We start from the raw sequence: 25,113 nt of genomic DNA on the forward strand, positions 1-25,113 counted from the left end.
GTCCATCCTTAGAGCAGCTTATTAACTGTTGGCGTGGACACTGAACTACATACAACTCACTAGTATTAGAATGCATATCCTACAAACACAGACGGGAGACTGACTCAACATCACTTTGGTAACTCCTTGGCTACCTGCTATCCAACCTTGGAAACCATACCAGCAACACATACAAACACTGCGAACATAGGCGTTCTGTACCTGGCAAATGTACGGGATACACAGGTCGTCAGCCCCATTCAGCCCTAACGACCCCATTGACCCCAGTACTGTGCAACTGCAGTAGACGTCCCTGTTACCCCTGTTGTCGAGCTCGTACTCAAAGCAGTCGCCGTAGCAGTCTCCCTCCCCGTCGACGTTGCCGTATAACTCTACCTTGGAAAATATGGCTCCAAAAACCTTCAGATAATACTCATAGGCAAACTCGCCATAGCTGGTTCTATTAGTGTTTTCATTCTCGGCTGGAGGCTAGACTTACTATCAGCCAAAGTTCTGGGGTCGATAAGAGCGTACGCGCCAGTTGATGTGATGTAGTTGGTCTGGCTCGTCATCAAGGGCCATACAGTTGAGCATGGACATACAGAGACCAGACCAGCCATGTACACCTCATCAGGGCCTCCAATGATGTTGTTGAGGACGCTCCGTGAGAAATGGCACACGGAAGATGTTCAACCCTGGTCCCTGCTTCCTTCATGATGCCAATGGCGGTCGTGTTGAGCCAGATGCAATCTTTGCCCGGGACACCAGGGATGGTGCCACTTCCGAACTCTGCTCCGGATTCATTGGAGCCAACTCCTGTAGAAGGCAGTGAATGAGCCGTTTATACACATAAGTCCCTTACATTGGAAGACCGAGGTTCTCTTAGTTTTGGACTTGAGGCGTGCAGCAAGAGCAAGGCTTGCCGTGCCCGCCGCGATGAGGAGCTGCGTAAACCTCATTGTGGAACTTGATGTTTGGAACCGCTTTAGGAGTTGAGCTCCAAGCTGCAGAGAGGCACTTATTTATATGGAATCATGGGACTACCTGGATAGAGGTGAAATGGTGCCTTCAGTCGTATGCCTGCACAGAGACATATCAAGTTCATGTTACTACCATTATCCTCGATGCAAAAGATTCCCCTAGTGTATTTCGTCTCGTTGTGGTTGCATCCACAACAGATTGATAGAGAGAACGGCAGTTGGAAAGACATTCTTCTAAGACGGCCTGACAGCCCGTGATTCTTCTGGAAACGAGGAGCGAGACATTTGCTCACATATTATTTCCCCTACAATGTTTCGTATAAGTCTTGATCAAATTGCTTCGCAAGTCCCATCTGGCGTGGAAATCATCACGCTTAATTGCCGCAGCCGAGTGCCGGCAGGCTACTTACACTGTGAAGAATTACCTCAGGATATCGCCCCGGATTTCTGTCACTGGCTTGCTAGGACAAGGGCAGGTGTGCAACGAGTCCTGCTGCACGAAGTGATTGGCAAGCGAGAGGACAAAGCTCTTTCTCTTGAGGCAGTGAGGGGAGTATGAATATCTAACGGCACTTGTGTCTTTCCTTATAGCTTTCAAGCGTAGAACGCGTACTATCCGCAGTGCCTGTAGCTGGGATAAGAAGGAGACACGGAAGCTCGTAACCGCAAATGAGCACATGCTGAACATGGACAGTCTATTTCTAGTCTTCATCTACTTCTTGGGCTTATTTACTCCGATCTCCAATTGTATTTAATGCTATAACTTCTTTCAAATGTGAATGTTGTGCGCAACGCATTCCCGGTTTCTTCCGAGGCTACCCGCCCTCAAGCATCAGACTCTGCAAGCTTGGCATATATTCAGCTAGCAATAACTTCATACTCCTGAGCCTACTGTGTAAACCTGTTCATTCTTACTTGCATTCGTGACAAATACTATGGCTAGCACTACTATCCCGACCAACCCAGGATCATCCATTTCTATGCAAGCAGTCGTGAAATGGAGAAAAAAAAAGAAAATACCATCACCTTCGAGGCCAAAGATGCCGGACCCAACGAAACCAAATATATAATGCAAGGCATGAAGTCCGATAAACCCCAAATCGCGAGTACAACTCTGCGCCAGGAGTCACTTCCTCAGGACACATGCACACAGATATTCATCTCACGCATTAACCCCGCACCCCAGACATAGACTCGATGACCGGCCGGCCTCTAACCCTCCGGCTAGTATCAGGCGCTGTTGTCACCGAAGTTCCGGTGACGTGGTACTGGTGCCCTGTCAAATTCGAGTTCAAGGGGAGATAGGTATGTGTGGTTGAAAGGAGGGGATGCAAACCTGGCTTTATGAGTACTCTTCGTGGAGAATAGTGGAGAAGCGGAAGTCCACAGTGACGGCGTTTGAGACTACTAAGCCACTGAGTCATGCCATTTTGAGGTGGGCTGTTTATGCGCCGCTATCTAGAGGTGAGGCTTACAGAGGGGATCGAGAGGTGTTGGAGGTTATTTGCGTTGACTGAGGCTATAGCAAGTCCGCATTCACATCAACGAGACATTGAAGCAATAGAAGCTTAATTGCCAGATATTTTTCCTGGACAATGAAACAGCATCTTAATATATGAGACAATCATCGGCAAATGACAAATGCTTATGCGATGCCATGCTACCGTGCCATTTGCCTGCTGAGTATTTTACCCGATTGGGAAGGTGACCAAACTGCCGAGGTTATCCCGGCGCCATAACAACGCACGAGATGCCTCACTACAGGCCAACAGTGACTTCGTCTTCTTTCTGTACTTCCGATTTGCTGAACGGCATTCGGGCCCGTTTTCCGACAAGTCTACTCAGCCCTGTCCACATGTTATATAGAGACCAGATGCAGCACATCGGCCTGTCCACGCATGCTGGACATTGTATCTATGCTTCCGCATAAATGTCCCAACAGACAGATCTTCAATGGCACCAAGTTAGCCCCGGTCGCTGGGAGCGTGGCATCGACGAGGTCGAACAGTTTTATACCTCCCTGGCGAAATCGTATGAAGGCAGTAGGCGCAACTTCTTCGCCATCACTGGCTTCGTTTCATTCTCGGTCAAGATAGACGACGGTGTTTCTCCAGAAGAAACCAGGGAAAAGGTTGAAAATGCCCTGCGCAAGGCATGGGTGCATTTGCGTTTCGACCACCCGACCATTGCGTCCTGGGTAGAATGGGATTTCGACCGCAAGCGCTGCAAAAAGGTATACGAATCTTCCGCCGGGCAGGAGACGCTTCAGTCGTGGCTGGAAACCACATTCCTCACCGTATCAAATGGCGTCTCCGGGCTGGAATGGTGCAATTCAGATCCTCCGGTACCTAAACTACCGACTCTCTTTTTGATATGGCCGTCGCCTCGCGTCGAAGCCCTGCTCCAGGGTGATCTTGTACTCCGCGTGCATCACGACATCATCGACGGCGTTGGGACACTGATGCTATTTGATAATTTGTTTGCTCACGCGGCAAGGGCCTATAATCGAGGGTCTAATTATCCTCTCCCTTGCTTTGGAATAGAACACGGAAATCTGAGTCCCCCGTTCCGGGTAGCGGCGGGCCTGCAGCCAAGCATGTCTCCCGAGCAGGCAGAGAAATTCGAGTCGATCATGGCTTACAACGCGTTCATGAAGCAGGATCGTATAGAGATTGCTAGCCTTCCCTTTAAGAGGGGAGAACACCTCCCTGGGAAACATCAGAGGGTCGCAGTCACACTTCCCGCTCAGCAAACGGTAGCCATTCTCAGCGCCTGTCGACGGCTAGGCCTGAGTGTAACGCATGCATACCACGCAGCAATTGTGATGGCGGTGCGCGACCTCCAGGAACGCCGCGATAGCGAACGCCTAGTCAGATATATCAATTATAGTTTGATCAACGAGCGCGGACATTGCTTGAGCCCGTACGATACGCCTCTCCATGCTGCGGCAGTCTACCACTCCGTTTCATGCAGGCTTCTCATTGTTGATACCACGGTTCCGAGTATAACCGACAGCTCGAGTCCGACAGAGGTGAACAGAGAGGAGTTTCTAAGGGTCGCGAAGACTGTCAGGGAGTTCTACCACGAAATGAGAAGGGACAAAGATCACATTCAAATGATACCGTCGTGGTACACCAGTAACACTATTCCCTATCCGCACGATGATGTCACGCCACCAGTTCCGGAACCGAATGAGTCGCCGTCAGTTTCAATCTCCAGTCTGGGTGTGGTCGACAATTTGGTCAGCCCTTCACATGGGGCATTCGAGTTGGATACCCCTTGGGTGACTGGAGAGGAACTGGGAACGGGGCTCGGCCTATTTCTGGGGACCTGGAAGGGGGTGCTGACACTGACTGCGGCATACAATGATGCATGGCATGGGAAGGAAGAGGTAGTGAGGCTTATCGACCGATGCAATGTTATTGTTGTCCAGGGACTGGGCGTTGAGCAACAAATATGACTTTTGGCTTGATTCAACCGCTATCTAGATTAGACTTGCTGGCATAATTGTCATCATAGACTCTGCGACCCTGGACTATATATTGTGGGGTGGATGGATTGCGATAGAGAGACAAGTTCAGAACATATGTTGCGAATAGGACCTGCAGCAGCAGTGGGTTTAAATTATCACAGATTCTATCATCACACTGCGACACCTATGGCTTGACTTGTCCAGAATCGATTCTTTGGATTGAGTAGAACATCAGGCTGGATCCCTGGCAAGAACCAGCATAGGTGATACATAGATCCGGAGATTCGCTTGTTTGACTACCGTTGCCAACAACAGTGGGTATATCTGCTGAGTCGGAGGTCAATCTCACTGGGTGCTCTGGCCCTAGATTCACGGATCCATTCCCTACAGCTTAAATTCCTTAGAAACATGTCATATCTATATGTGACTCAGTATCAGAATACAAGCTGCACCCACAATCGAAGCATTTTGTATGTGTCTACGATAGAGGACTTATTGGTTAGTCAGTCCTTAATGCGTACATGTTAGAAGTCCCAGGTCCCAGGTTTCGCAGCAATCGCCTACGTCAGCCTATAAGACCTTCGGCAAGGCTTGCTACTGGGATACGGTGTACTCGAGCCCAATACGTCGGAGGATCTTATCGTCGGCTCTACTAAGTTAAGCGAACGAACCTGGACACGCCGCTCACCTACCTCGGGAACGGAATCAGGTACACAGTCTCTGCGGAGACAAGTCTACTCCAATATCCCTCACTCATGGAAACGACAAGGTTGGCGTACTAAACCCGCAGTGGGTTGAGCATGGCAGCGTCACTCAGTATGAACAAAGCAGCCAGTGTCCAGGCGCCACAAGTCACTGATAAACATCAAGACGACTCAGCAAGGCCGCGCGCCCTGTACAACGCCATCTCCACGATGCTGATCATCCAGCAGTTCTTCTCCGGTGAACAGTGATATGTTAGCTTAGCCAAGGTCCACGTTCCGAAGAAGCTCAACCCCTCAGCAACGGTCTGCTACACATGTGTCTCTCCCTCGCCAGTATCTTCATGGCGGTCTCTGTGTCAGACAGGATACAACTGTGCGTTCAGGAATCCGGAACTTGAACAGCAAGCAGTTCGTGCTCTGCTGAGTGGCAATGGAGCTGTACATGCAAGTCGCCTTTGTATATCAAGGGGGTCATTACCGCGTTTTGTCCCATGGAATTTCTCTCGTTCTGTTGACCAGCGTCGTCGGCACCATCAGTCTAGGCCCGTCAGTAGGCACCTCTCGCGCATGAGCTGTACAGTTCCTCGTGCAAACTCTCGTGGTATACTGTCGGATTCGCGGGTGCGGAGTTTATCGTATCGTCATTTGTGTATCTGGCTGTGATGGCGATGGTGGGTTGAAAGGAGAACTAACCCGTGGCTGGGAGAGAAAGGAGAATTCGGAGTGGAATCGGTAACGATGAGCAGGATGGGGCCACTTGCCGTCTTTTCGGCCGGGCCAAGGTCCGCGAACTCCGGTGGTATTTATGAAGCATCAACCTATATATTCGAATCCAGTTCGGGATTCTACACGGACAATGACCCCTCAATTCCTGGAACTGCCTCAGGGGTAGATCAGGAAATACGCATTGTTGTGGTGATGGAAGTACAAGCAGAATGTACGTTTTCTGAGGCGTTCAGGAACTCATGTTTGACCAGACCTCCAATACTTTCCGCTCATGCAAGTACAGAGTAAGGCTGGAGAAATACAGGAGGGCTACAGAGTGCTTGGAGTATTCCGGAGTCATCGGCTCTCACCGAAGATTTGCCGCGAGCTGAGGACTTGAGCTTATGAACAATGCTGGAGCAAGAGAAGAAGTGAGACAAGCGCGAGCCCAGGCAAGTCAAGCGAAATGCGCAATATACGCGTCTCCGGAAGAGGAACTGTTCTCAGTGCCATCCACTCTGAAATCAAGAAACTGATAGCCTTTGATTGGACGAGTTACGGTACGGAAACACTGGATACGGGCATTCATGAAGTTAATGACCCTCTTTCGTCTTTCTACATCAAACTATCCGTCAAATATGGACAGCCGGCGGAAAGGGTTCCCGAAGAGAAGAGGTTTATTGTGAGAATCGGGAAATTGTCCCTGGAACTGCTCTGGAGTGCCTTCGATGACCGAAGATTCCGTCTCCAGGGTGTCGGCTCAAGTCGCCGGGATGACACAAAACCAATCACAACCAGTAGATAAAGCTAAGAAAGCTAAGAGATATACTCCGTAGGGCCATCGCCTCTCTCGCGGTATTACCGGAATCCATAGGGTCTACGGGTTACTGCCGGAAACTGAAACAGGCGGAAGTTCTCCGTACTCCATATGCAATTAATCCACCAATCGTCCTCTGTGCCCTCAGCATCAGGCAGCATGAGTAGCGGTGCAAGGCCGGTCGAGGGCCAGGCAGCTACGAATACGTATGTTGCCACAATTGATTAAGTCTAATTCACCGGTGTTGACCAGTTTGTTTATCTGCAACATTTGTGGCGCCCACGCTGGAACGTAGCCAGTGTTAGCCCTAAAAGGGCAGTCTCTATACTCATTCGGGCCGAGGCACTAAGACATTCTCAGACGACGGGCGGGTCAAAAAGGGTCCCTAATATGCTTAGCTGCTGCCAAATGTCTCAGCAACTTTCCAGATTTGTGGGGAAACTCCGGCGAAGCTTTCTGGTCCAAGTGGAGAGGGCCAAACAATCGATTCCTGTTTGGTGTCACCGTAGTCACGCTATAGGGATCGATAGGGATCTCAGGAGTCAGTTCAGAGTCAGTTCCCAACCAGTGGGGTTCCTGCATAGGTCAAGCGGCAATTTAGTTTGTCTGTCCCTCGCACTGCTCCGTATACTCCGTACTAGTATACTTTTCGCCTCGGTTTGACCCGTACTTTCTGTGAAAGAGTCTAGAACCGCTCCCGTCATGGCCTATATAAAGCTTCAGATTCCCTCACAGTGTATGCTTCCTTTCTCTCCTCATCCGCGCTCCTTTCGTCTTTCATATCCCATTGTATCTATCACGTTTAGGGTATCTGTTGACCAGAACCCTGTCCCATCTTTCTAAACCGAGTCCCGACCATTGACTTCCGCTCTTCCACCATGCATTTCTTCCAATCCTCCCTCGTGGCCGCGACCATGGGCGCTGCGCTGGTCGCTGCCGCACCTGCCGCTGATCTCGAGACTCGCGGCTCTTGCACTTTCACCTCTACGTCCGCGCTCAAGTCCGGCAAGGCCTCGTGCTCCACCATCACTCTCCAGAACATCGCGGTGCCCGCGGGTGAGACCCTGGACCTGACTGGCCTGAAGACCGGTACCACTGTAAGTCTTACCCTTGAATTGTCTGAATGCCATCGGCTGATGTGCTGCCAAAAGGTCGTCTTCGACGGTACCACCACCTTCGGCTACAAGGAATGGGAGGGCCCCCTGATTTCCGCGTCCGGAACCAGTATTACCATCAAGCAGAACCCTGGTGCTAAGATTGACTGTGATGGTGCTCGTTGGTGGGACGGCAAGGGAGGCAACGGTGGCAAGAAGAAGCCCAAGTTCTTCTCTGCCCACAAGCTGAACAAGTCGAACATCACCGGCCTGAAGGTCTACAACACCCCCGTCCATGGCTTCAGCATCCAGTCCGACCACCTCACCATCAAGGACGTCCTCCTCGACAACTCCGCCGGTACCAAGCTCGGCCACAATACCGATGCCTTTGACGTCGGTTCCAGCACCTACATCACTATTGACGGCGCCACCGTCTACAACCAGGACGACTGCCTGGCCGTCAACTCCGGTGAGCACATCACCTTCACCAACGGCTACTGCAACGGTGGTCACGGTCTCTCCATCGGCTCCGTCGGCGGCCGCAGTAACAATGTCGTCAACGACGTCACCATCTCCAACTCCCAGGTCATCAACTCCCAGAACGGTGCTCGGATCAAGACCGTCTACGGCGCGACTGGCTCTGTCACTGGCGTCAAGTTCCAGGATATCTCCCTCAAAGGTATCACCAAGTACGGTATTGTTGTCCAGCAGGACTACGAGAACGGCAAGCCCACTGGCAAGCCCACCAACGGCGTCAAGGTCTCCGATATCACCTTCGAGAAGGTCACCGGTACCGTCACCAGCTCCGCCACTGATATTTACATTCTCTGCGGATCTGGCAGCTGCACCAACTGGACCTGGTCTGGCAATAGCGTCACCGGTGGCAAGAAGAGCTCCAGTTGCAAGAACGTTCCTGCTGGCGCCTCATGCTAGACTTGCTTCTAGAAACTGGCCGGCGGGCGCTATCGAGAGTGTTCTGTTCGTGTCTCCACTTCTTGATTCCTGTATTAGTACATAATTCTATAATGCCATATTCAAGTTCCAGCCCGGAATTACCTCAATCAATCAGTAAGGGAAATCGTACCAAGCTCTTTCGCGTCCTGATCGGTCACATTGAACACAGTCGACGACAGTCCGTTGCGTCCATGTTTGACGCCCCAATGTGACTTAAAGTCACTTAGCTTGCCTCTAAACCTCATGTAAGCAAACCTACTGTGCCTTGCATACTTCCGCTGAGCTATTTCAATTGATGCCGATCATTTCTCCAAGGAATGTCTGTCCTGGGTTCCCCTCATAGTTTACGGTCAGGAATGCAAGGGGCTTTCCCATCAAGCAGTGATCGACCCAATGTTTTGATTATGAGCTGCTTAAATACATCCCGCATATTCGCTATTCTTTTCCGTCCACCTCCATCACCACCACTCTCTGAAAATTCCATCATGTATCTCACCCAGAGCCTCACACTGGTGTCCCTGGCGACATCCACCCTCGCATTCCAGATCCCCGACTCCAAACCACCCTCCACTAAGCACACCGACGACCAAACCACCAGCCCCGTTGTCCGCGACATCTTCCAATTCCCAGACAACGGCTCCTTCATTGACAACATCGCCGTCCGCCCAGACGGCACCCTCCTGCTCACCCGCATCGACGTCCCCGAAGTCTGGGCCGTGGACCCGCAAACCGGCTCCGGGGAGCTAGCCTACTCCTTCGCCCAGCAAAGCAGCGACAGTGACAGCAACAGCAACAGCGACATCACCGCCGTCTTCGGCATCACCGAAGTCGAGCATGACGTCTTCGCCGTTGTCGCCGGCAAGTTCGCGCTCGAGGGCTTCGCCGCCGAGCAAGGGTCCTTCGGCGTCTGGAAATTGGACTTTAACGATAACAGCAACTATGACGTGCTGGAGCTGCCGTGGTGGGGCGAAGGGAAATTTCCCCTGACCAGAAACACGCCCAGCGAGGTCAGCAAGATAGTCGACATCCCCGAGGCGAAGGCGCTGGGTGCTAGTACCTTGTACAAGCCCCGTCATGATGCGCGGTACCTGCTTATCTCGGATAGTCCTGACGGGATGATCTGGCGGGTGGATCTAGACTCTGGGGAGTATGCGGTTGCGCTGCAGGACGAGTCGATGCTGCCTGCGCCGGATGCGCCCCCGATGGGGGTTAATGGGATCCACGTGGTGGGGGAGTATCTGCACTATGTGAGTGTGACGAAGAAGGAGTATCGCCGGGTGAAGATCGATGAGAACGCGAATGCAGCCGGGCCGTTTGAGTTGATTACGAGTGAGATCAACCCGGATAGCTTTGATATTACGGACGATGGAACCGCGTACTTTGCGACGAACCCGGAGAACACGATTGTCAAGTATACGCCTGAGGGCGAGATTGTGGATTTTGCGGGCGGCAAGAATTCGACTGTGCTTCCTGGGCCGACCTGCTGTGCGTTGGATAAGAAGGGACAGACACTGTATGTTGGCACGAATGGCGGCCTCATGGCTCCGGTAGGTGGGACTTACAAGGAGCCGGGCAAGATTGCCGCTATTTCGCTTTGAACACAGGGCTGGATGAGTATTTGAGAAATCTTTGTCGGAGAAGACCTTGGTATTTTCAATGTAGTGTCTAATAACGGAGTCGCAATGAACCACCCTCATAGTTGTGTTCTGTCGCGCAGTTGGCTCGTCCCCATCAAGAATGTCTGCAGAGTGATTGGTGAATAAGATCCTAGTTTAGAGATTGCATAGAAGATAATGCATCGGTGAACATACCCACGTCTCTTGCACAAGCAACGGAAGAGAAATATATGATGTATGGTACACCACGCAGACGACAGCAATTTGACCACGCCGGCCAGATAGTCTTCCTTTCCTCGCTGTTTTCCTTTGCGCCTTCCTCCGGAGGAAGATTCATGATCGAAGATCCTAAGTAGGACTTCTGTAATTGAGCATGGGATCAGCAAGAGGACCTTTTGGTTCTGTTGCATCAGCTGTGCCATCATTTGAGATGTGTATGGTAGTTTGTAAGCCGCTCAACTAGTTCTTACACAGCTAGCATCTAGCCCTCTACAACACTCAGAGCAATTGATGATATATTAGATCAGTCTCTGATATCACAACTCTCTGATCTCTCCCCAAGTTGATCCTCTTAAATGTAAGTGCACATCTAGCAGACGTGCGGAGTTTGGTAGACGAACCAGAGCGCAGTAGTATTGGTGTGCGCATTATAAGAGGACACAGTTTACCATACTGAAGACCTCACCTCAGATCTCATATGTGAAGTGTGTCAACGCTGTGTACTGGGTAATGTTTCTAGCTGCATATTATCGGTTATATTTTTTTGCTTACTGTAGCTCTCACATCTGCACCACTTTATCCAGCCATGCGGGACTGCGGGTACTCTATATATTTACTTCGAAATGGACCTCTGTTGGACTCACGCCGAAATTTCGGAACTCTTCTCCGCACTCAGATATCTAGAATTAGATTGGAATATGGGCACTTGGCAAAGAAGATATACAATTGTAAATATGGACATTCTCAACGGTTATACTGTCTTGAGCATTCATGTGAAGGTATACTCCTGGACGAATAGTCACATGACCAGGAACTGTCCAGTGCCATGCCTCAGGCTCTCACATGGTGCGGAGAACTGAAACAAACTGGGGAAAAAACGGGCGAATTCCCGCCGGATCCTGTTCCTCCATTCTGAGGTCCGCTACCGGCATCGGCTTCCCTTCTGTCTAGATTCCAATCATGTCTGGACATCCTTCGGAAGAGCTTAGTGCGGATTATCAATTACAGTCTGGCGGATACTTTCATTACGCTCGCTCGCCGTTGCCGACGCGAGTCAGCAGTGCGTGCGAACGATGCCGCCGCCACAAGACTCGGGTATGGATTTCATCAACCGGCTCGAGTGCTCTTCTCTGAAGGACTACTGACGTTGTACAACCTCTTTATCTGCAGTGCGATCCCTTCCGACCGTGCTCACTCTGTGCAAGGGCAAAAGTTGATTGTCAACCGCTCCCTGCTAGTCAGACCCGTAGGGATAGCACTCGGAAGTAAGTCGCTAGGGACGAGATCATTGCCAAATGTAACTTCTCATTCTTTTCTGATTTACTTATATTTAGTAGAGCAAAGAGAATACTGCGAAGTCATGAGCGACAGAGAACGGCATCAGCAGCTGCCGCTGACCAACCTTCAGAGGGCTTTGAGGCCACCAGCAAGGAGGCTCCACCAGCGGGGGCTTCTAATCATGACAGCCGTATAGCTACAGACAGCCGTGTGACACAACCAGCAGTCGACTACGGTGAAGCAGAATCGACCATGGGAATCGTACAAAAAATCTGTGAACTGGGCAGGCAGCATATTGATGAGCAAGCCACCTCTGCCATTCCAGGCTACCGAGCGAGCACCAGCGTTGCCAAGCGGCGCACCGCAGCTCTCGGACAACGGCTTCCCATTTCTTCAATACTAGGACAAGATTTACCGCCGACGGAGATTATGTACTCGTTGCTTGAGGACTACTTTGATGCTGTCCATTGGTTTTCTCTGGCTATTTATGAACCTACCTTTCGCAGGAAACTCCTGTCCGTAGCCGACGGGTTTGCCTATCCCTCCCAGAAATCATTCTTGCTGCTCCTTGCAGTTGTACTGGGTATGGGGGCGTGGTATCGATCTCAAAGGAGGACGACTGACTCGACCGACAATGGCGATTGGCAACAATTGAGTGCAAACCTCTTGAAGATCGTCGAGTCGCATGTTGTTGAGTTGATGGACCAACCTTCCGTCACAGCGGCCCAGATATGCATCCTTTTCGGATCACACCACGTCTATCACGGGCGTCCGAATCTCTCTTTCTCCTTACTTGGTGCGACTATCAAGATATCCCAGGCGGCAGGGCTGCACCGGGAACTCCCGAGGGGCAACTTTGAGGATATTGAAGAAAGGAAACGTGTATGGTGGACGATTTACACGTGGGATCGATTTGCGTCGATCACATACGGCCGACCACTAGGAATCAACGACAAGGACTGCAATCTCAACATGCCGGCGGATACATTCGAAAATCCCTACTTTGTTGCACCGAGATCAGAGCAGGGATATACCGTCTGTTACTCTACTTATCAAAGGGAGTTGAATCGTCTCTACCTTATGGCGTCCACTGCCCTGGAGGCAATTTTCGGCTCGCGGACATCCGGCTCGTCCGAGGAGCTGGCGGGGGACGCATACGTTGCGCTCGTCAAAGAAGCGACTCAAAACCTTCGGAGATGGCGGGATGAATTACCGGAGCACCTAGTCCTAGACCTCGAGAGGGATTTCCCGCCTGACAGTGGTCTCAGTGCGAGAGCACATGCCTTACAATCGTTGTCCCTGCAATTGACCTACGATAACATTCTCATCGTCCTTCACCGGCCCTTATTGGCAAGGCAAGTTGATCACCTATCGACAAATCGTCACGCTGCTAGCCGAAGCGGCGGGATGGATTCCCCCAGCTGCCATCCGAGCGGACCATCACCACCACAAAGGGACCCAGCATTCGATGCTGTGTCGCCGAATGCATCTGTCACAAGTCCCGTACACTGGTGGAATGCGGCCTTGAGAACATCTCGAGTGACCGAGTTACCAGTCCTGGCGCAACTTGCGACGGATAGTCATTTGGTTGCCTTCTTGGCCATAAATCTATTCAACGCAGCAATTGTGTTGGCGGTCATGGCTTTGTCAGATCCGCTCTCCGACACGGCCCAGGTCGTGAAGCGAACAATCACTCGTATCCTGCGTCTGCAGGATCTTCTTGGAAAGCGCTCGGCACTGTCGAAGCAGAGTACGACGGTTTTGAAGAATGTTGTCACATTGCTTCTCCGCCGTGAATCAGAGGCTATTCTGGCTCCAATCACGACAAACAACCAGCAGGAAGGTCACCAGTCATTAGTCGACTCTGCACCGATGTCAGTGGAAGATACCCTCCGGCTCCCGCTCGACGCGACGCTTGACTTTTTCGACGCCCCAACGCGACGGCCGGCATGGCCTGACCAGAGCAGAGCTCAGCGCCTGAACGAAAGTTTAGCCTCAGTTCAATTCGGTGAGTAACTTGACGTCTCTCTGACAAAATACCCTCACAACTGGAAATGCTGATTGGTGGCTTTCTCTCTAGTCGTTCCCTCCGGCAATGATGACCGTTCCTTCAACTGGTATGCGAGTGGAGACACTCATCAAGCTCGTGGTACCATTCAGGACACGATACAGCCAGATAATACCTGGCAGCAGTCTGCCCCGAACGAATGGCATGACCACAGCGTTTCTCTTGGGTCAATGGAGACCGCAAGCTACGGGACAAGTGAACGAGGGTTATACTGGCTATGGGATATGTCATGGAATGGAACCGAGTCATAGGCTTTACGTGTTGGCCTGACGTATGAACGGTTTCTATAAACAGAAAGAAATGTCACATGAGCTACAGGAACGGGCGCGGATTTAGTCTATGTCAATGTGGCTTTCGCTACATGCTCGTCTACACCAGGCCCGTAGATGACACTCTTGATCCCTGCTCGGCTGACGACATTCTGAAACGCGTCTTCTGCCTGAGTGAACGGAAATTCGTGGGTGACCAGGCCATCTAGTCTAATCCGACGAGAGTGGAGCAGCTCGATTGCGGTCTGGTAATCCCCAGGGCCATAGCGAAAACTCCCTTTGAAGACGATCTCCTTGTCGCAGATCTGACAGACCGGAAGCGAAGGATTTGGCTTCCCCAAGCCCACCTGGACGAACGTTCCACCAGAAGCGAGGATATGGATACCGCAGTTCAGGCAAGGCTCCGCACCGGTGGCATCCAGCACAACATCGGCACCTGTCTCCAGTTCCACCTTATTTAAAATCTCTTCTGCATTCTGCTCCGAGGAGTCGGGTGTCATCTGGTATGTATGCGTGGCCCCGTATTTCAGCGCAGAGCCGAGTCTGCTGGGCACAACGTCCACAGCGAGTACAGTTGACGCTCCAAACGCACGCGCCACGGCCACACAGAGCAAGCCGACCGGACCTGCTCCGAAGACGACCACTGCTTTCCCCTGCATATCCCCTGCGAGCCGACAACTGTGTACAGCCACACTGAGCGGCTCAATCAGGGTACCATCTCTTAGCGAGATGTGTGGAGGCAGTTTATAGCAGCACTCTGCTGGAACGAGATAGTAAGTCGCAAGTGTCCCATCATAGGGAGGAGTGGCGGCGAAGCGCATCTCCCGGCAGAGATTGTATCTGCCCGCACGGCAATGGCTGCAGGTATTGCACGCGACGCCGGGCTCCAGTGCGACACGATCGCCTACAGCAAAGCCAGATTTGCTTCCACATTCTACCACAATGCCGGATGACTCGTGACCCAGGATGATTGGGCTTTCCACAACATATCGCCCTATACGGCCGTGCTGCCAGTAATGTACCTATATATCGGACATCTTTAGCTTTCATTGTTGGCAAGGGATCTCCGACCACATCAAGGGAGTGATGCACCCACATCTGAACCACATAAGCCGGTTGCTACAACTCGGACAAGCACATCTCGATCTGATCCCAGGGTAGGTACAGCGCGCTGCTCATAGTGAAATGACCCTCCGGGATGCAAGACAAAGGCCTGGTTTACCGCCTGGGTGATTCGAGGTGAGCAGGAGGGACAAAGACTCGACCAAGACTACACCAACCTGATTCGGTGTCGCAACAGTCATTCTTGCAATTGTGTGTTTGATGTAGCAATGCTCTCATGACTTCGTCCAGTTTTTAACTTCGTTCGACACTCGGTTGGTGTATCTTCCCCGGTATAGGAGACCCCATGATGTGCCGGTTCCGTGTACGTCGGTTCCGGCGGATGTTGTCCCTACTGGAGTCTGTCTAAGTCGGGCCGATACCCACTTCAGACTCTTGTGCACTTGTGCATTCGTCTAGACGTCTACTGCTCCGGTCACGAAGTCTGTATTGACCAAAATGGCGCGCCTACAGAGTATGGCAGAATACATCGCTTCACTGATGTGGGGTAGATAGCGACTGAAGTGGTCGTCTTTGCCACCATCCTGCCGAGGAGGCATAAAACCTTATATCTTCTAGATCACAACTTTCACAAGCACGAAACCCTATGCTGGCATCGCTGAAGATCCAAACTTCTACAGCCCTTGGTTTTGGTGATTTGCGTACACGTGACGTGCCTGACCGGAACCGAGTGCCAAGGCACTTGGCGAGTCCAATTGACTTTTCGGTGGGCACGGAACCGAAGCCAGTGAATTTTAAATTTTTCACAGTTTTTCGTCTCTCGGAACCGGTAGCACTAGAGAGAAGACGGGACCAATCATTGCGGTTGATATACTGGAGTCAACATGTGGTTGAGCGTGCTTGCGGGTCGTGGTTACATGATGATTGGCTGCATTGAGGAGGTTTCATACAAATCCTGTGGATGAGAGCTTTTTCCTGGATGACTGTTCGGCTCCGAGTCAAGGGCCTGAGATCTCTGACCAAGTTCCACGATGAGACTCAATTGTGAAGTTTGGAGCAGACTTGAAGATGGCGTTGTGGGACAGTTGCAAGTCGAGCTGCACCTTGACCTGGAGAAAAGTCTAACTTCCCCATGGGACCGTTCACACTCCGGGGTAAAAACTAGAAATAGAGCCTGCCACCCTGGTTGAGACTAATTGTCAATGACCGGCATCTAACAACTGAACTGTATCCTTGTTTCTTGTCTCGCCATGAGTATCAGAAGGACCTCGGCAACGGCGCACAATGCGGCCATCAAAGACCGCTCGCAAGCTGTGGCAGCGCAGGTTGCAGAGCAACAAGGCTGGCTGGAGAAAAAGCTCAAGCCCAAGAAGGTCACTGCCAGATATCCGTTCAAGGGAGCGCCTTTGCTCTATGCGACATGCGCCTTTGGAAGTCTGGGGGATGCCCTGTTTGGGTACAACTCTGGTATTGTCCCCTATAAGCTGGACGGCAGGAGTGCTCCTCATGCTAACGGCAATAGGTATCATGTCCGGCTTGCTGGTTAACCCCGTCTTCGTGTCGCGCTTCTTCAAAGACTATGGTGGTGCAGACGGTACCACGAATGCAGTCAACCCATCTATCACGGGCATTTCAGTCGCATGTCTGCAAGCATCCGCCGCCGTGGGTGCACTCATTGCAGGGCGTCTAGGCGACATCGTCGGACGAAAGAGGTGCGTCCGCCTCGGCGGCTTCATCTACTTCTTCAGTGCATTCATTCAAATATTCGCTCCCGACTTCGCCACGTTTATTGCCGGACGTACCATCCAGGGTCTGGGAGTCGGATTTCTGTCCATGACCGTGCCTATTATCCAGACAGAGATTGCGGCCCCACATCGGCGTGGTCTCATGGTCGGGATCGAGTATACATTCCTCATTGCAGGATACATGTTGTCATGCTGGGTGGACTACGGTTTCAATTTCCTTTTACCTGGCCACATGTCGTGGCAGGGTCCGTTCATCGTGCAGATCATCCTTTCGTTTATCTTGCTGGCCATGTCCTTTTTCTTGCCTGAGACACCTCGCTGGCTGGCAAAGAATGGTTTCATGCAAGAGAGTTTACAGACTGTTGCGGACTTGCATTCTGGAGGCGACACGGAAGCGGAGCATGTGCAAAGGGTTTTCCTCGAGATCCAAGAAGCAGTCATATATGAAACCAACCTCGGGAAGTCGAGTTGGACGGTCAGCCTGACAACCATCTTATGGCTCCGGTGAGTTTCGACCTGGCTAACACGATGAACAGGAAATGTTCACCCGTTATCGCAAACGAACGATCGTTGGCATCACGGTCCAGATGTTTGCGCAGCTGAACGGAATCAACATCATTTCCTTCTACCTTCCAAGCACCCTTGCATCAGCCGGATTCGACAATCGCAAATCGCTGCTGTACACAGCTGCGAACGCGCTTCCGTATACCGCCGCTACAATCGTAACATGGTGGTTAGCGGACAAATGGGGCCGGAAGCCTTTGCTCATTCTCGGAGGTGAGTGTCTGGTACCTTCTCGAAACCATATGGCCAGCTAACTGTTTTATCCCTCAGGCCTCGCCATGGCAGTTCTGCTCGGTATTGTCTGCGCCTTCACCCAGGCCAACCTCGACATCACAGTCAAAGCCAACGGTCAATACGCCTTTGTCATGCTCTACAACATTGTCTACGGCTTCACCTGGGGCCCTATGCCCTGGCTTCTCCCCGCGGAGATCTTTCCCCTGCGCGGTCGCAGCAAGGGAATGGCGCTGGCGACCACGAGCAACTGGATCTTCAACTTTATCATCGGTATGGTGTCTCCTGATGCTTTTGCGGGTATTCATGGGTACTTTTACGTGGTGATTGCGGGCTTCTGCCTCTTCTCTGCCGGTCTGGTTTACTTTTACTATGTGGAGACTGCAAATCATACCCTTGAGGAAATTGCCGTCTTGTTCGGGGACCAGGCGTTTGCCGATGGGGACGGGGCAGTCATGGAGGTTGCTGATGTGAAGAACGATCATGGGAAGGAGCTTGTTTGAGGTCGCCGGACTGTCAAGCAGATTTATGCTGGATCTACTTCCTCGAAGATGTTCGTCTGGCCCACGCTTGTATAGCAGCAGTTAGTACTAAAACTACAGGGTTCTCAATACACTGATAGTAAATGTTCAAGTGGCAAGCAATTGTGTCCATTATATTCGAATTCAATATCAAGAGCAACAGGACAGAAGTGGGACACTTTGTAGGAGCCCAGCTCCTAATATACATAAAAGGACAGATTACGACCTCACGGCACCACGAATCATACCTCCCATATTTAGATCCATAGGTAATAGATGAAATCAACTTACATCCACCCTCGGCCTCTAAGAATGATTCTAATATAGGGAGCGTATCTGCGTCTTACCTATATGCTATCTCGACCCGAGTACAACAGATAGTATCCTCCCCAGCAAGTCAACAAACTACCTTGTACACATAATCCAAACAATAGCCTACTAAAATCCTTCCAAATCTCATTCAAGAAATTCATCAGCAGAACACCTGTCCGAAAAACAGATATTTTCCAACCAAATCCAGAGGAATGACTGTAGAACACCGGTCAATGCCGCGCAACAGGAATCACAGCCACTCATGGCACAAAGCGACGATCGAGAAGACCTAAAGTGCGGACTGGATACACTCTATCTACTTTCGTCTACGTTAATGCCAACAAGGATAAAGTGCATCATCCCAACCCGGAACTGAGGATGAGTTGAGGACTGTCAAGATCCTTGGATGATTGCATCCATAGAAGGGTGTCGTGCCCCTTGCGGGTGTATCCCTGTAGACGCTGGGAATGTGGCCGCCATATCGGTGGACATAGCATTTCCGCGGGATAGAAAGCGCGCCTCTTCCCTTCTTATGGCAGACCTGCCTTGTTTCTTCCTGGTAGTGCTAATGCCACTATCCCCGTGAATGTCAACCGCTTGTATATGAGGGTTGAATTCTCATGGTCTGTTCATGCTTGTATCAGGGGTAGTAATAATATATCGCATATAGAGAATCGATATGAGAGTTTCTACAGTATTAATATTGAACATGATAAGTAGAGAGATTGATTCTATATAAAGCATGTTGACTATACTAAGCTTAGCTATATGTAGATTCTACCTATGGAAGGTACCCCAATATCTGTCTTACTTTATAGGGTTTGAGGTCCATACTAGGTACTTCTATACGATGTTTTGTTTCTCTACTCAGCCATTGACAGCCAAATTACCATGGAACGTCCACTGCCCAGCAATACTCAAGTTATCAATGCCCTCCCTACACTGCATGGAATTGGGCCATGTGGGTAGAAAAAATGCGGCCCTCTGTAGAAACTCCGCCGTTGGACGGAACAAGGCAACGACACATAGTTTAACTGCCCATGACAGCTGGAGCGTCGAGTCCAGCCAATGAGATACAAGGCTATTCAACTCACGAACCAATGGACTGGACTACTACCAGGGCACTCCACCTGTCATCTAGTTAATAGCGCGGTGTGGCGAGTGCAAACATGACATGCGGTACAGGCGCACAGTCATTCCACTGCAGGCGGGTCTGTCGGAGAGTAAGAGGTCGCAAAGTCCGGGCCTGCATTGCACCCCTTTGTGTAAATGCATTCTTTGTCAGAGGATTAACAGTAGAGAATGGTAGGACAAGGCGCATTGTAGTGTACAGCGGAGTTCAATCTAGAGGAGGCAACTGCCTCAGGGTGTAAAGTGTGGTTTTTGTGGCTTAGTGGTTAGTTGGGACGGGGTTCTCATTGTGCTATTATGGTGATATTGGCAGAGCGGAGTATTTGGCCAATATACTGGACACTACAGTGATGCTTTTGATGAAACAGTCAAGCAGACAAAGGAGTACTGCCATCAGTGTAAAGCGTTAGAAACTCACTTAACCTTTGTTTATGATTAGAGCCTAAAGCAGATCGATAACTATGTGAGGCTGTGAGTGGCATTAACTTCGACCCAACCAGTGGGAGGGCTTGCTATGTTTATACATAGTTGCGGCGCCATGGGAATGCTGGACCGAGACATTCCAGAGGTCCTGTCACTTCCTACGACTCCTAACGAAGTAACAAAGTCCTATCTCATTGACGTGTGGCAGTCCCTCCTCTGGATTACCACATCGAGCTTGTGCACGCCGTGTTATGACTATCCCGTTGCCACCTCGGGGAAGAGTGAAGCAAAATTCGGCAGGAATTTAGACTGGGATGCGACACAGGACGACGGAAGATATCCTCGCTGGGACGTATTGACTATTGGCGGGCCAAAGCCCCAGGGACTCCCCTTGCATAGTCTGAGCCATACTTTGAGACAATGACTGGGCCACGCCGCTTGGAGGATATAGGCTTCTGATCCCTCTGATTTGATATCGCCTTCCGGTTGGCCAAGGAGACTCGAAATGACATAGACTGCTCGCCAACCCCATTCGTCCAAGCGTCCTAGGAGCAGCTTCATATTAGCTATGCGGGCCCACCGTACAGCGGACCGGCCCACTGGTTAGAGCTTTTTCTGTGCATATCTCACGGGCCGTGGGATAGTACAGAAATACCTTGGCCAGTGCATTCGAAAAGATGACACAAGATAGCAAAGCCTGGTACTGGAGGAAGGAAAGTCTAGCCATCCAAGTAATGTCAAGCCCTCGAAAGAAGGGCGGGATGTCTCGCGTTCATATGACCTCCGTCTTCCTCAGAGAGTTTCAGACCTGAATGTGATGCCGCTTGTGCGAAACCTTATGTATGAGCACCAAGACAAAGATGCTCGCAAGAGAGAATGGGAGCATTGGAGAAAGGATTTATGTTCCAGAAAATTTGCTGGCATCAGTCACAGCGACAGACGACCAGGGCCACTGCAACCGTCAAAGCTACTCTTCAAGCGAGGAGGATTCTCCAGTGGGCGAGATTCATGTTGCCAAGAAGAGAGCGTCAACTATAAGCTGGTCGGAGCATGGAGGATATCAGGCCACGACACGACATGGTCATCTGAGCCGGGTATTCACTATTGAAGAAGGACAGGAAGACGTATGTATCTCTGAATACAGCAAGACGAATGACGACCCGTCCACTCCCTCGTCCGGATCGATCTCTCGAGAATACCCTGTTGACGTTTCGTACAATGCAGCGTCATCGCAGGAGCATCAGGGCTGTCAGTATACTCACGCGTCTTTTCATCCACGGACACACAACAGATTTAGCTATCGGAATTCGTTGCCGGTAGGCCAAGCCTTACGGAGCACGCCGCGTGACATACGAAAAGGCAGCGTCCGGAGTCTGTATAACAGGGCCGCCCTCGTGAAGATCAAGCATCAGCGAAGATACTGGCGTCGGCTGTTGTTCGAGTATGCAGTATACACTGTCCTTGTACTGTTTGCGTACTTTGTTCTCGTGGGGGTACCTCTGTGGAAAGGAGCAGTATGGTGGCTTCACTGGATCATGCAGAAGAAAACAGTCTTCCAGGGCGGCTGGGCGATTGTCATTGGCCTCCTCGTGTTGTAAGTCTTCATCAGATGCGAAAAAAGTGCGATTCAATGAGCCAAATGACTCACAGGCGGACGACGATAGCTATTCCTATACGCCCCTCCTGATCACATTCGAGGACACTTTCCCTGGACCAGAGTTCTTCCATCAGCGTCGGATTGCTCCACATCCCACGGACACCGCGCTCCTGATCCCCTGCTACAGATCGGCCACCATCATCGGTCGAACGCTCGAGGCCGCGCTGCAAATCTTTCCGGCGTCGCATATCTACGTCATTGCCAATGGGAACTCGTCCCAGCCGCTGGACAACACTGAAGAGATTTGCCGCAGCTACGGGGTCAATCACATATGGTCACCCGTCGGGTCAAAGATCATTGCCATATTCATCGGTTGCTACGCGGTCAAAGACTTTCAGAACGTCCTCTTGATCGACGACGATTGTATCCTCCCGCCCAACTTTCCCGTGGTCGTGTCCCGGCTCAACGAGGAAGTCCGCTGCATCGGCTATACGATCAAATCCGTTGGGCCCGATTCCTCGCGCGGATCGTATTGCCAGCAAGCACAAGACCTGGAGTACAAACTGTCCGGCCTGACCCGGTGTTTCGCCGGGCGGATTGGCAGCGCCACATTCCCTCACGGAGCCATCTCGCTGTGGGAACGGACGTTTCTGAAGCGGACGCTCCACAATCATCCCGGCTTTTCGATTAGCGAGGACTGGTTCCTTGGTGATAGCTGCCGGCGCTTAGGGGGCCGAATCCAGATGTGTAGCGCCGTCTTTGTGGAGACCACGACGCCCGCCTCGGTGCTGTTTGGCGAGATCAACGAAGCTCGAGGCGGATTCGGCGAGCCCACGGTCTTCAGGCAGCGGTTCCTCCGGTGGAACTTCTTTGTCGCCAATGGGTTGTGGTATAACCTCTCCTACCTCTTCACATCGTGGAAGTTGGGCCGGTGGGAATTCGCGACAAAGCTCTTGGTCATTCAAGAGGTACGCACTTCCGATCTGTACTCGGTGGGTGACTCGGTACTGACGGGACAGATATACGAGACACTTCTGTACATCCTCACTCCATTTACGCTCCCAATATCGTTCATTGTACGACCGGAATTCTGTACTGTTCTCCTCATGTCGACATTGGGGCTCTATCTACTTCACGTCATTATATTCAACGAGGTTCATTTGCGTCTGAAGAACGAGAGGATTGGCTGGAAGGTTGTCCTGGGGTACTATGTACGTTGTCATCACCAGTTGCCTTGATATTCTTCTCGACATGGGGCTGACTCGCGAAGATGCCATACAAGCTTCTCATGACCTTCACCAACGTCGCCAGCTGCTACTGGTCGCTGGTCAAATATGCCCGATATTTCGCCCGACGACACCCGAAGCTGATCGAGGACCACAAGGCAGTTGGAATGGTGTTGAAATTGGAAGACATGACGGGCCGCATGGGGGGAATCCCCGAGGGCCAGGGCCTGAGAAGGAGTATGACCGTGCGCACTGTTGACGTCGATGCGGCTGTAAATAATCGAGATTTCCTCATTGCCGAGCTGCCGGCAGAGAGATATCCTTCTGGGTGAGTGGCTTGTCCGCCTCAGTCTATCTATCCTCGAGAACCCTGCTGCTAGGCCTGCATATCTTCTGCGACTGGGTAATATGTATATTCTGTATAAAACCTACGCAACCGATCCTCTGTTCCGTCTTCATCTACAAACCGTAATCCAGAGGATGGCATTGTTGGTCTGCGAATACGGGAGGAGTGCGTTCAGACATGAATTATTCTTCTAGCTATGGACTCGGAATATGATTAAAATGGAGTAATAGTCTCCAGCGTCGCGTAGTCATGAATCGTCGACCATCAGCAGCAGACAAACCAGGCGACCCACCCGATGAACATCAACTTCAACATCCAGCTCAAACAGCCATGCATCATAGCCCCGTTATCGACCCAAAACACCATGGGCTGAGTATCCGGCTTGATCGCCACAGCCCGAGTCGAGTTCCCGCTATCAAACGTTCCAGAGAATGTGATATTAAACATCGCACGGAGCATGATTCCACTGCCAGAGGCGTAAGACCCCTTTCCCACCCCAGCCAGACTCAGCTCCAGAGTCGTATTCGTCAGGGACCCAGACATATTGAGCTCTTCTCCATATCCAAGGGACAGCCGCGACTGTCGGTTGCAAGCCGACGCGGGCAAGAGAACCTCCACGGTGTATGTCGGCGGGGGTTTAAGGCCCGGCACCATGCTCCCGTTGAAGCGGACCGAATCTGGTCGCTCCGCATCCAGCGCCAGGTCTAAATCAAAGACATCATGCGCGCGAGCCCGGTCCGCGCGCGGGATATCGGTACTCGCCTGGTAGTCCGTCCATCCATTGCTGGTCTGGATCTTGACGAGATCCGGCGCGGTGGGACAGTACAGCCCGTCGTGGAGAAAGTCGTACGAGAAGGTGATGTTCTCGAGGGCGTCGTTGGTCTGCCACGCCTTGAACCCGATGATGATGGGGTTGGTCGGGCCGGTGGGGTACGGCGGCTGCGGGCCAACCCAGGCGTAGCCTAGCATTCGTACAGTGCCGCTGCTGTTCTGGCATGGCCGGCCTGCGGTGAATTGCCAATGCAGGAATGCCTCGCCCTGGAAGTAGGATCCGTCGTATGTGGTTGGGTTTGTGCCACTGTTGCTGGCGCCTTTGCTCGTCCAGTTGTAGGAGTTCATGGGGACGAGATCGCTCTTGTATAGTATTTCTGTTGTGGGCCCGCAGGATGTACTGCCGCCGCCAATGGTGCTGGTGCCCCCAGGGGCACTGGAGGAGCCCCCGTCGCCATCGCTTGACGTGTCGGTGTCAATTCCGCCTCCGCCTCCGCCTCTTCTGGCGGTGACGGCTGAGGGAACAACTAACAGGACCAGCCCTGACGCGAAGAGCTTTGGGAGATGCATCCTCGCAGAGAGCAATGAAGGTTGATGGCGGAGGAAAAAGTCTTTCTTCCCTGGAGGTGAAAAAGCCGTTTTGATCACCGCGGCGGGATATTCGCCAAGGCCTGCGCTCGGCCCTAACCTCGTATTCGAGCATAAACATTGAACGCTGCTCGCTCATTGGCAGGAATCGTCCTGGATACGAAGCCAAGAACACTGGTTGAATTTGCCAAGCTGCGAATGGGGCCTACTTGTGCGGCTCAGCGTTCGACCAGCAAAGATCATTGGACCTGGAGTCGTCATATAAACTTTGTGTCCGTCTACGAGTTTCATGAAGCGAGATGGAGTGGCCCGCACGTGGACTGCCGAAGAATTCTCGAGCTGTTCGATTGTGCTCCGGTCTGCTGAAGGAGAGGTGCATGAAGGAATGGCTATCCTCTGTAAGGCGGACTCTGGGAGAGCCTTCCACTAGACTTCTTTGCA

General features: G+C 51.6%; 9 protein-coding genes across 9 annotated transcripts; 6 read left to right on the plus strand and 3 right to left on the minus strand.

The window, feature by feature from the left end:
* Positions 1-245: 245 nt before the first annotated feature.
* AFUA_8G01950 (uncharacterized protein) lies at positions 246-938 on the minus strand (the record flags this gene model as incomplete). The annotated part of the gene is given in 5 exon segments (XM_741918.2): positions 246-277; positions 300-461; positions 479-539; positions 578-792; positions 842-938. 5 exon segments carry the CDS (start codon positions 936-938, stop codon positions 246-248), a joined length of 567 nt encoding a protein of 188 aa, XP_747011.2.
* An 856-nt stretch (positions 939-1,794) lies between these two features.
* Positions 1,795-4,834, plus strand: AFUA_8G01960 (uncharacterized protein). The gene is made up of 2 exons (XM_741917.2): positions 1,795-2,423; positions 2,485-4,834. Exon 2 carries the CDS (start codon positions 2,890-2,892, stop codon positions 4,417-4,419), a length of 1,530 nt encoding a protein of 509 aa, XP_747010.1. The 5' UTR covers positions 1,795-2,423; positions 2,485-2,889; the 3' UTR covers positions 4,420-4,834.
* Positions 4,835-7,345: 2,511 nt separating this feature from the next.
* pgaB (glycoside hydrolase family 28 protein) lies at positions 7,346-8,803 on the plus strand. The gene is made up of 2 exons (XM_741916.2): positions 7,346-7,754; positions 7,809-8,803. The coding sequence occupies exons 1-2, from the start codon at positions 7,536-7,538 to the stop codon at positions 8,682-8,684; spliced, it is 1,095 nt and encodes a 364-aa protein (XP_747009.1). The 5' UTR covers positions 7,346-7,535; the 3' UTR covers positions 8,685-8,803.
* Positions 8,804-9,022: 219 nt separating this feature from the next.
* On the plus strand, positions 9,023-10,560 carry AFUA_8G01980 (uncharacterized protein; the record flags this gene model as incomplete). The annotated part of the gene is made up of 1 exon (XM_741915.2): positions 9,023-10,560. The coding sequence occupies one exon, from the start codon at positions 9,023-9,025 to the stop codon at positions 10,301-10,303; it is 1,281 nt and encodes a 426-aa protein (XP_747008.1). The 3' UTR covers positions 10,304-10,560.
* Positions 10,561-11,500: 940 nt separating this feature from the next.
* Positions 11,501-14,137, plus strand: AFUA_8G01990 (Zn(II)2Cys6 transcription factor; the record flags this gene model as incomplete). The annotated part of the gene is made up of 4 exons (XM_741914.1): positions 11,501-11,635; positions 11,711-11,805; positions 11,878-13,826; positions 13,899-14,137. 4 exons carry the CDS (start codon positions 11,501-11,503, stop codon positions 14,135-14,137), a joined length of 2,418 nt encoding a protein of 805 aa, XP_747007.1.
* An 86-nt stretch (positions 14,138-14,223) lies between these two features.
* On the minus strand, positions 14,224-15,459 carry AFUA_8G02000 (NAD(P)-dependent alcohol dehydrogenase; the record flags this gene model as incomplete). The annotated part of the gene is made up of 3 exons (XM_741913.2): positions 14,224-15,177; positions 15,252-15,380; positions 15,436-15,459. The coding sequence occupies 3 exons, from the start codon at positions 15,457-15,459 to the stop codon at positions 14,224-14,226; spliced, it is 1,107 nt and encodes a 368-aa protein (XP_747006.2).
* Positions 15,460-15,655: 196 nt separating this feature from the next.
* AFUA_8G02010 (sugar porter family MFS transporter) lies at positions 15,656-18,412 on the plus strand. The gene is made up of 4 exons (XM_741912.2): positions 15,656-16,684; positions 16,740-17,437; positions 17,499-17,739; positions 17,797-18,412. Exons 1-4 carry the CDS (start codon positions 16,468-16,470, stop codon positions 18,258-18,260), a joined length of 1,620 nt encoding a protein of 539 aa, XP_747005.1. The 5' UTR covers positions 15,656-16,467; the 3' UTR covers positions 18,261-18,412.
* Positions 18,413-20,986: 2,574 nt separating this feature from the next.
* On the plus strand, positions 20,987-23,299 carry AFUA_8G02020 (glycosyltransferase family 2 protein; the record flags this gene model as incomplete). Its single annotated transcript, XM_077805275.1, has 4 exons — positions 20,987-21,738; positions 21,809-22,709; positions 22,770-22,952; positions 23,012-23,299. The coding sequence occupies 4 exons, from the start codon at positions 20,987-20,989 to the stop codon at positions 23,297-23,299; spliced, it is 2,124 nt and encodes a 707-aa protein (XP_077661403.1).
* Positions 23,300-23,544: 245 nt separating this feature from the next.
* AFUA_8G02030 (uncharacterized protein) lies at positions 23,545-24,678 on the minus strand. Its single transcript, XM_741910.2, has one exon. The coding sequence runs from the start codon at positions 24,652-24,654 to the stop codon at positions 23,578-23,580; it is 1,077 nt and encodes a 358-aa protein (XP_747003.1). The 5' UTR covers positions 24,655-24,678; the 3' UTR covers positions 23,545-23,577.
* Between the last annotated feature and the right edge of the window lie 435 nt (positions 24,679-25,113).

Source organism: Aspergillus fumigatus, chromosome 8 (genome assembly GCF_000002655.1).
Source record: "Aspergillus fumigatus Af293 chromosome 8, whole genome shotgun sequence".
NCBI classification, from domain to species: Eukaryota; Fungi; Ascomycota; class Eurotiomycetes; order Eurotiales; family Aspergillaceae; genus Aspergillus; species Aspergillus fumigatus.

Excerpts from the sequence above, each read along its gene's own strand:
- AFUA_8G02030 (XM_741910.2), bottom strand. The coding sequence starts at position 24,654 with ATGCATCTCCCAAAGCTCTTCGCGTCAGGGCTGGTCCTGTTAGTTGTT.
- pgaB (XM_741916.2), top strand. The coding sequence starts at position 7,536 with ATGCATTTCTTCCAATCCTCCCTCGTGGCCGCGACCATGGGCGCTGCG. Across the intron at positions 7,755-7,808 it reads GCCTGAAGACCGGTACCACT|GTCGTCTTCGACGGTACCAC; the intron begins GTAAGTCTTACC and ends TGCTGCCAAAAG.
- AFUA_8G01960 (XM_741917.2), top strand. The coding sequence starts at position 2,890 with ATGTCCCAACAGACAGATCTTCAATGGCACCAAGTTAGCCCCGGTCGC.
- AFUA_8G02010 (XM_741912.2), top strand. The coding sequence starts at position 16,468 with ATGAGTATCAGAAGGACCTCGGCAACGGCGCACAATGCGGCCATCAAA. Across the intron at positions 16,685-16,739 it reads CCTGTTTGGGTACAACTCTG|GTATCATGTCCGGCTTGCTG; the intron begins GTATTGTCCCCT and ends TAACGGCAATAG. Across the intron at positions 17,438-17,498 it reads TCGGGAAGTCGAGTTGGACG|GAAATGTTCACCCGTTATCG; the intron begins GTCAGCCTGACA and ends CACGATGAACAG.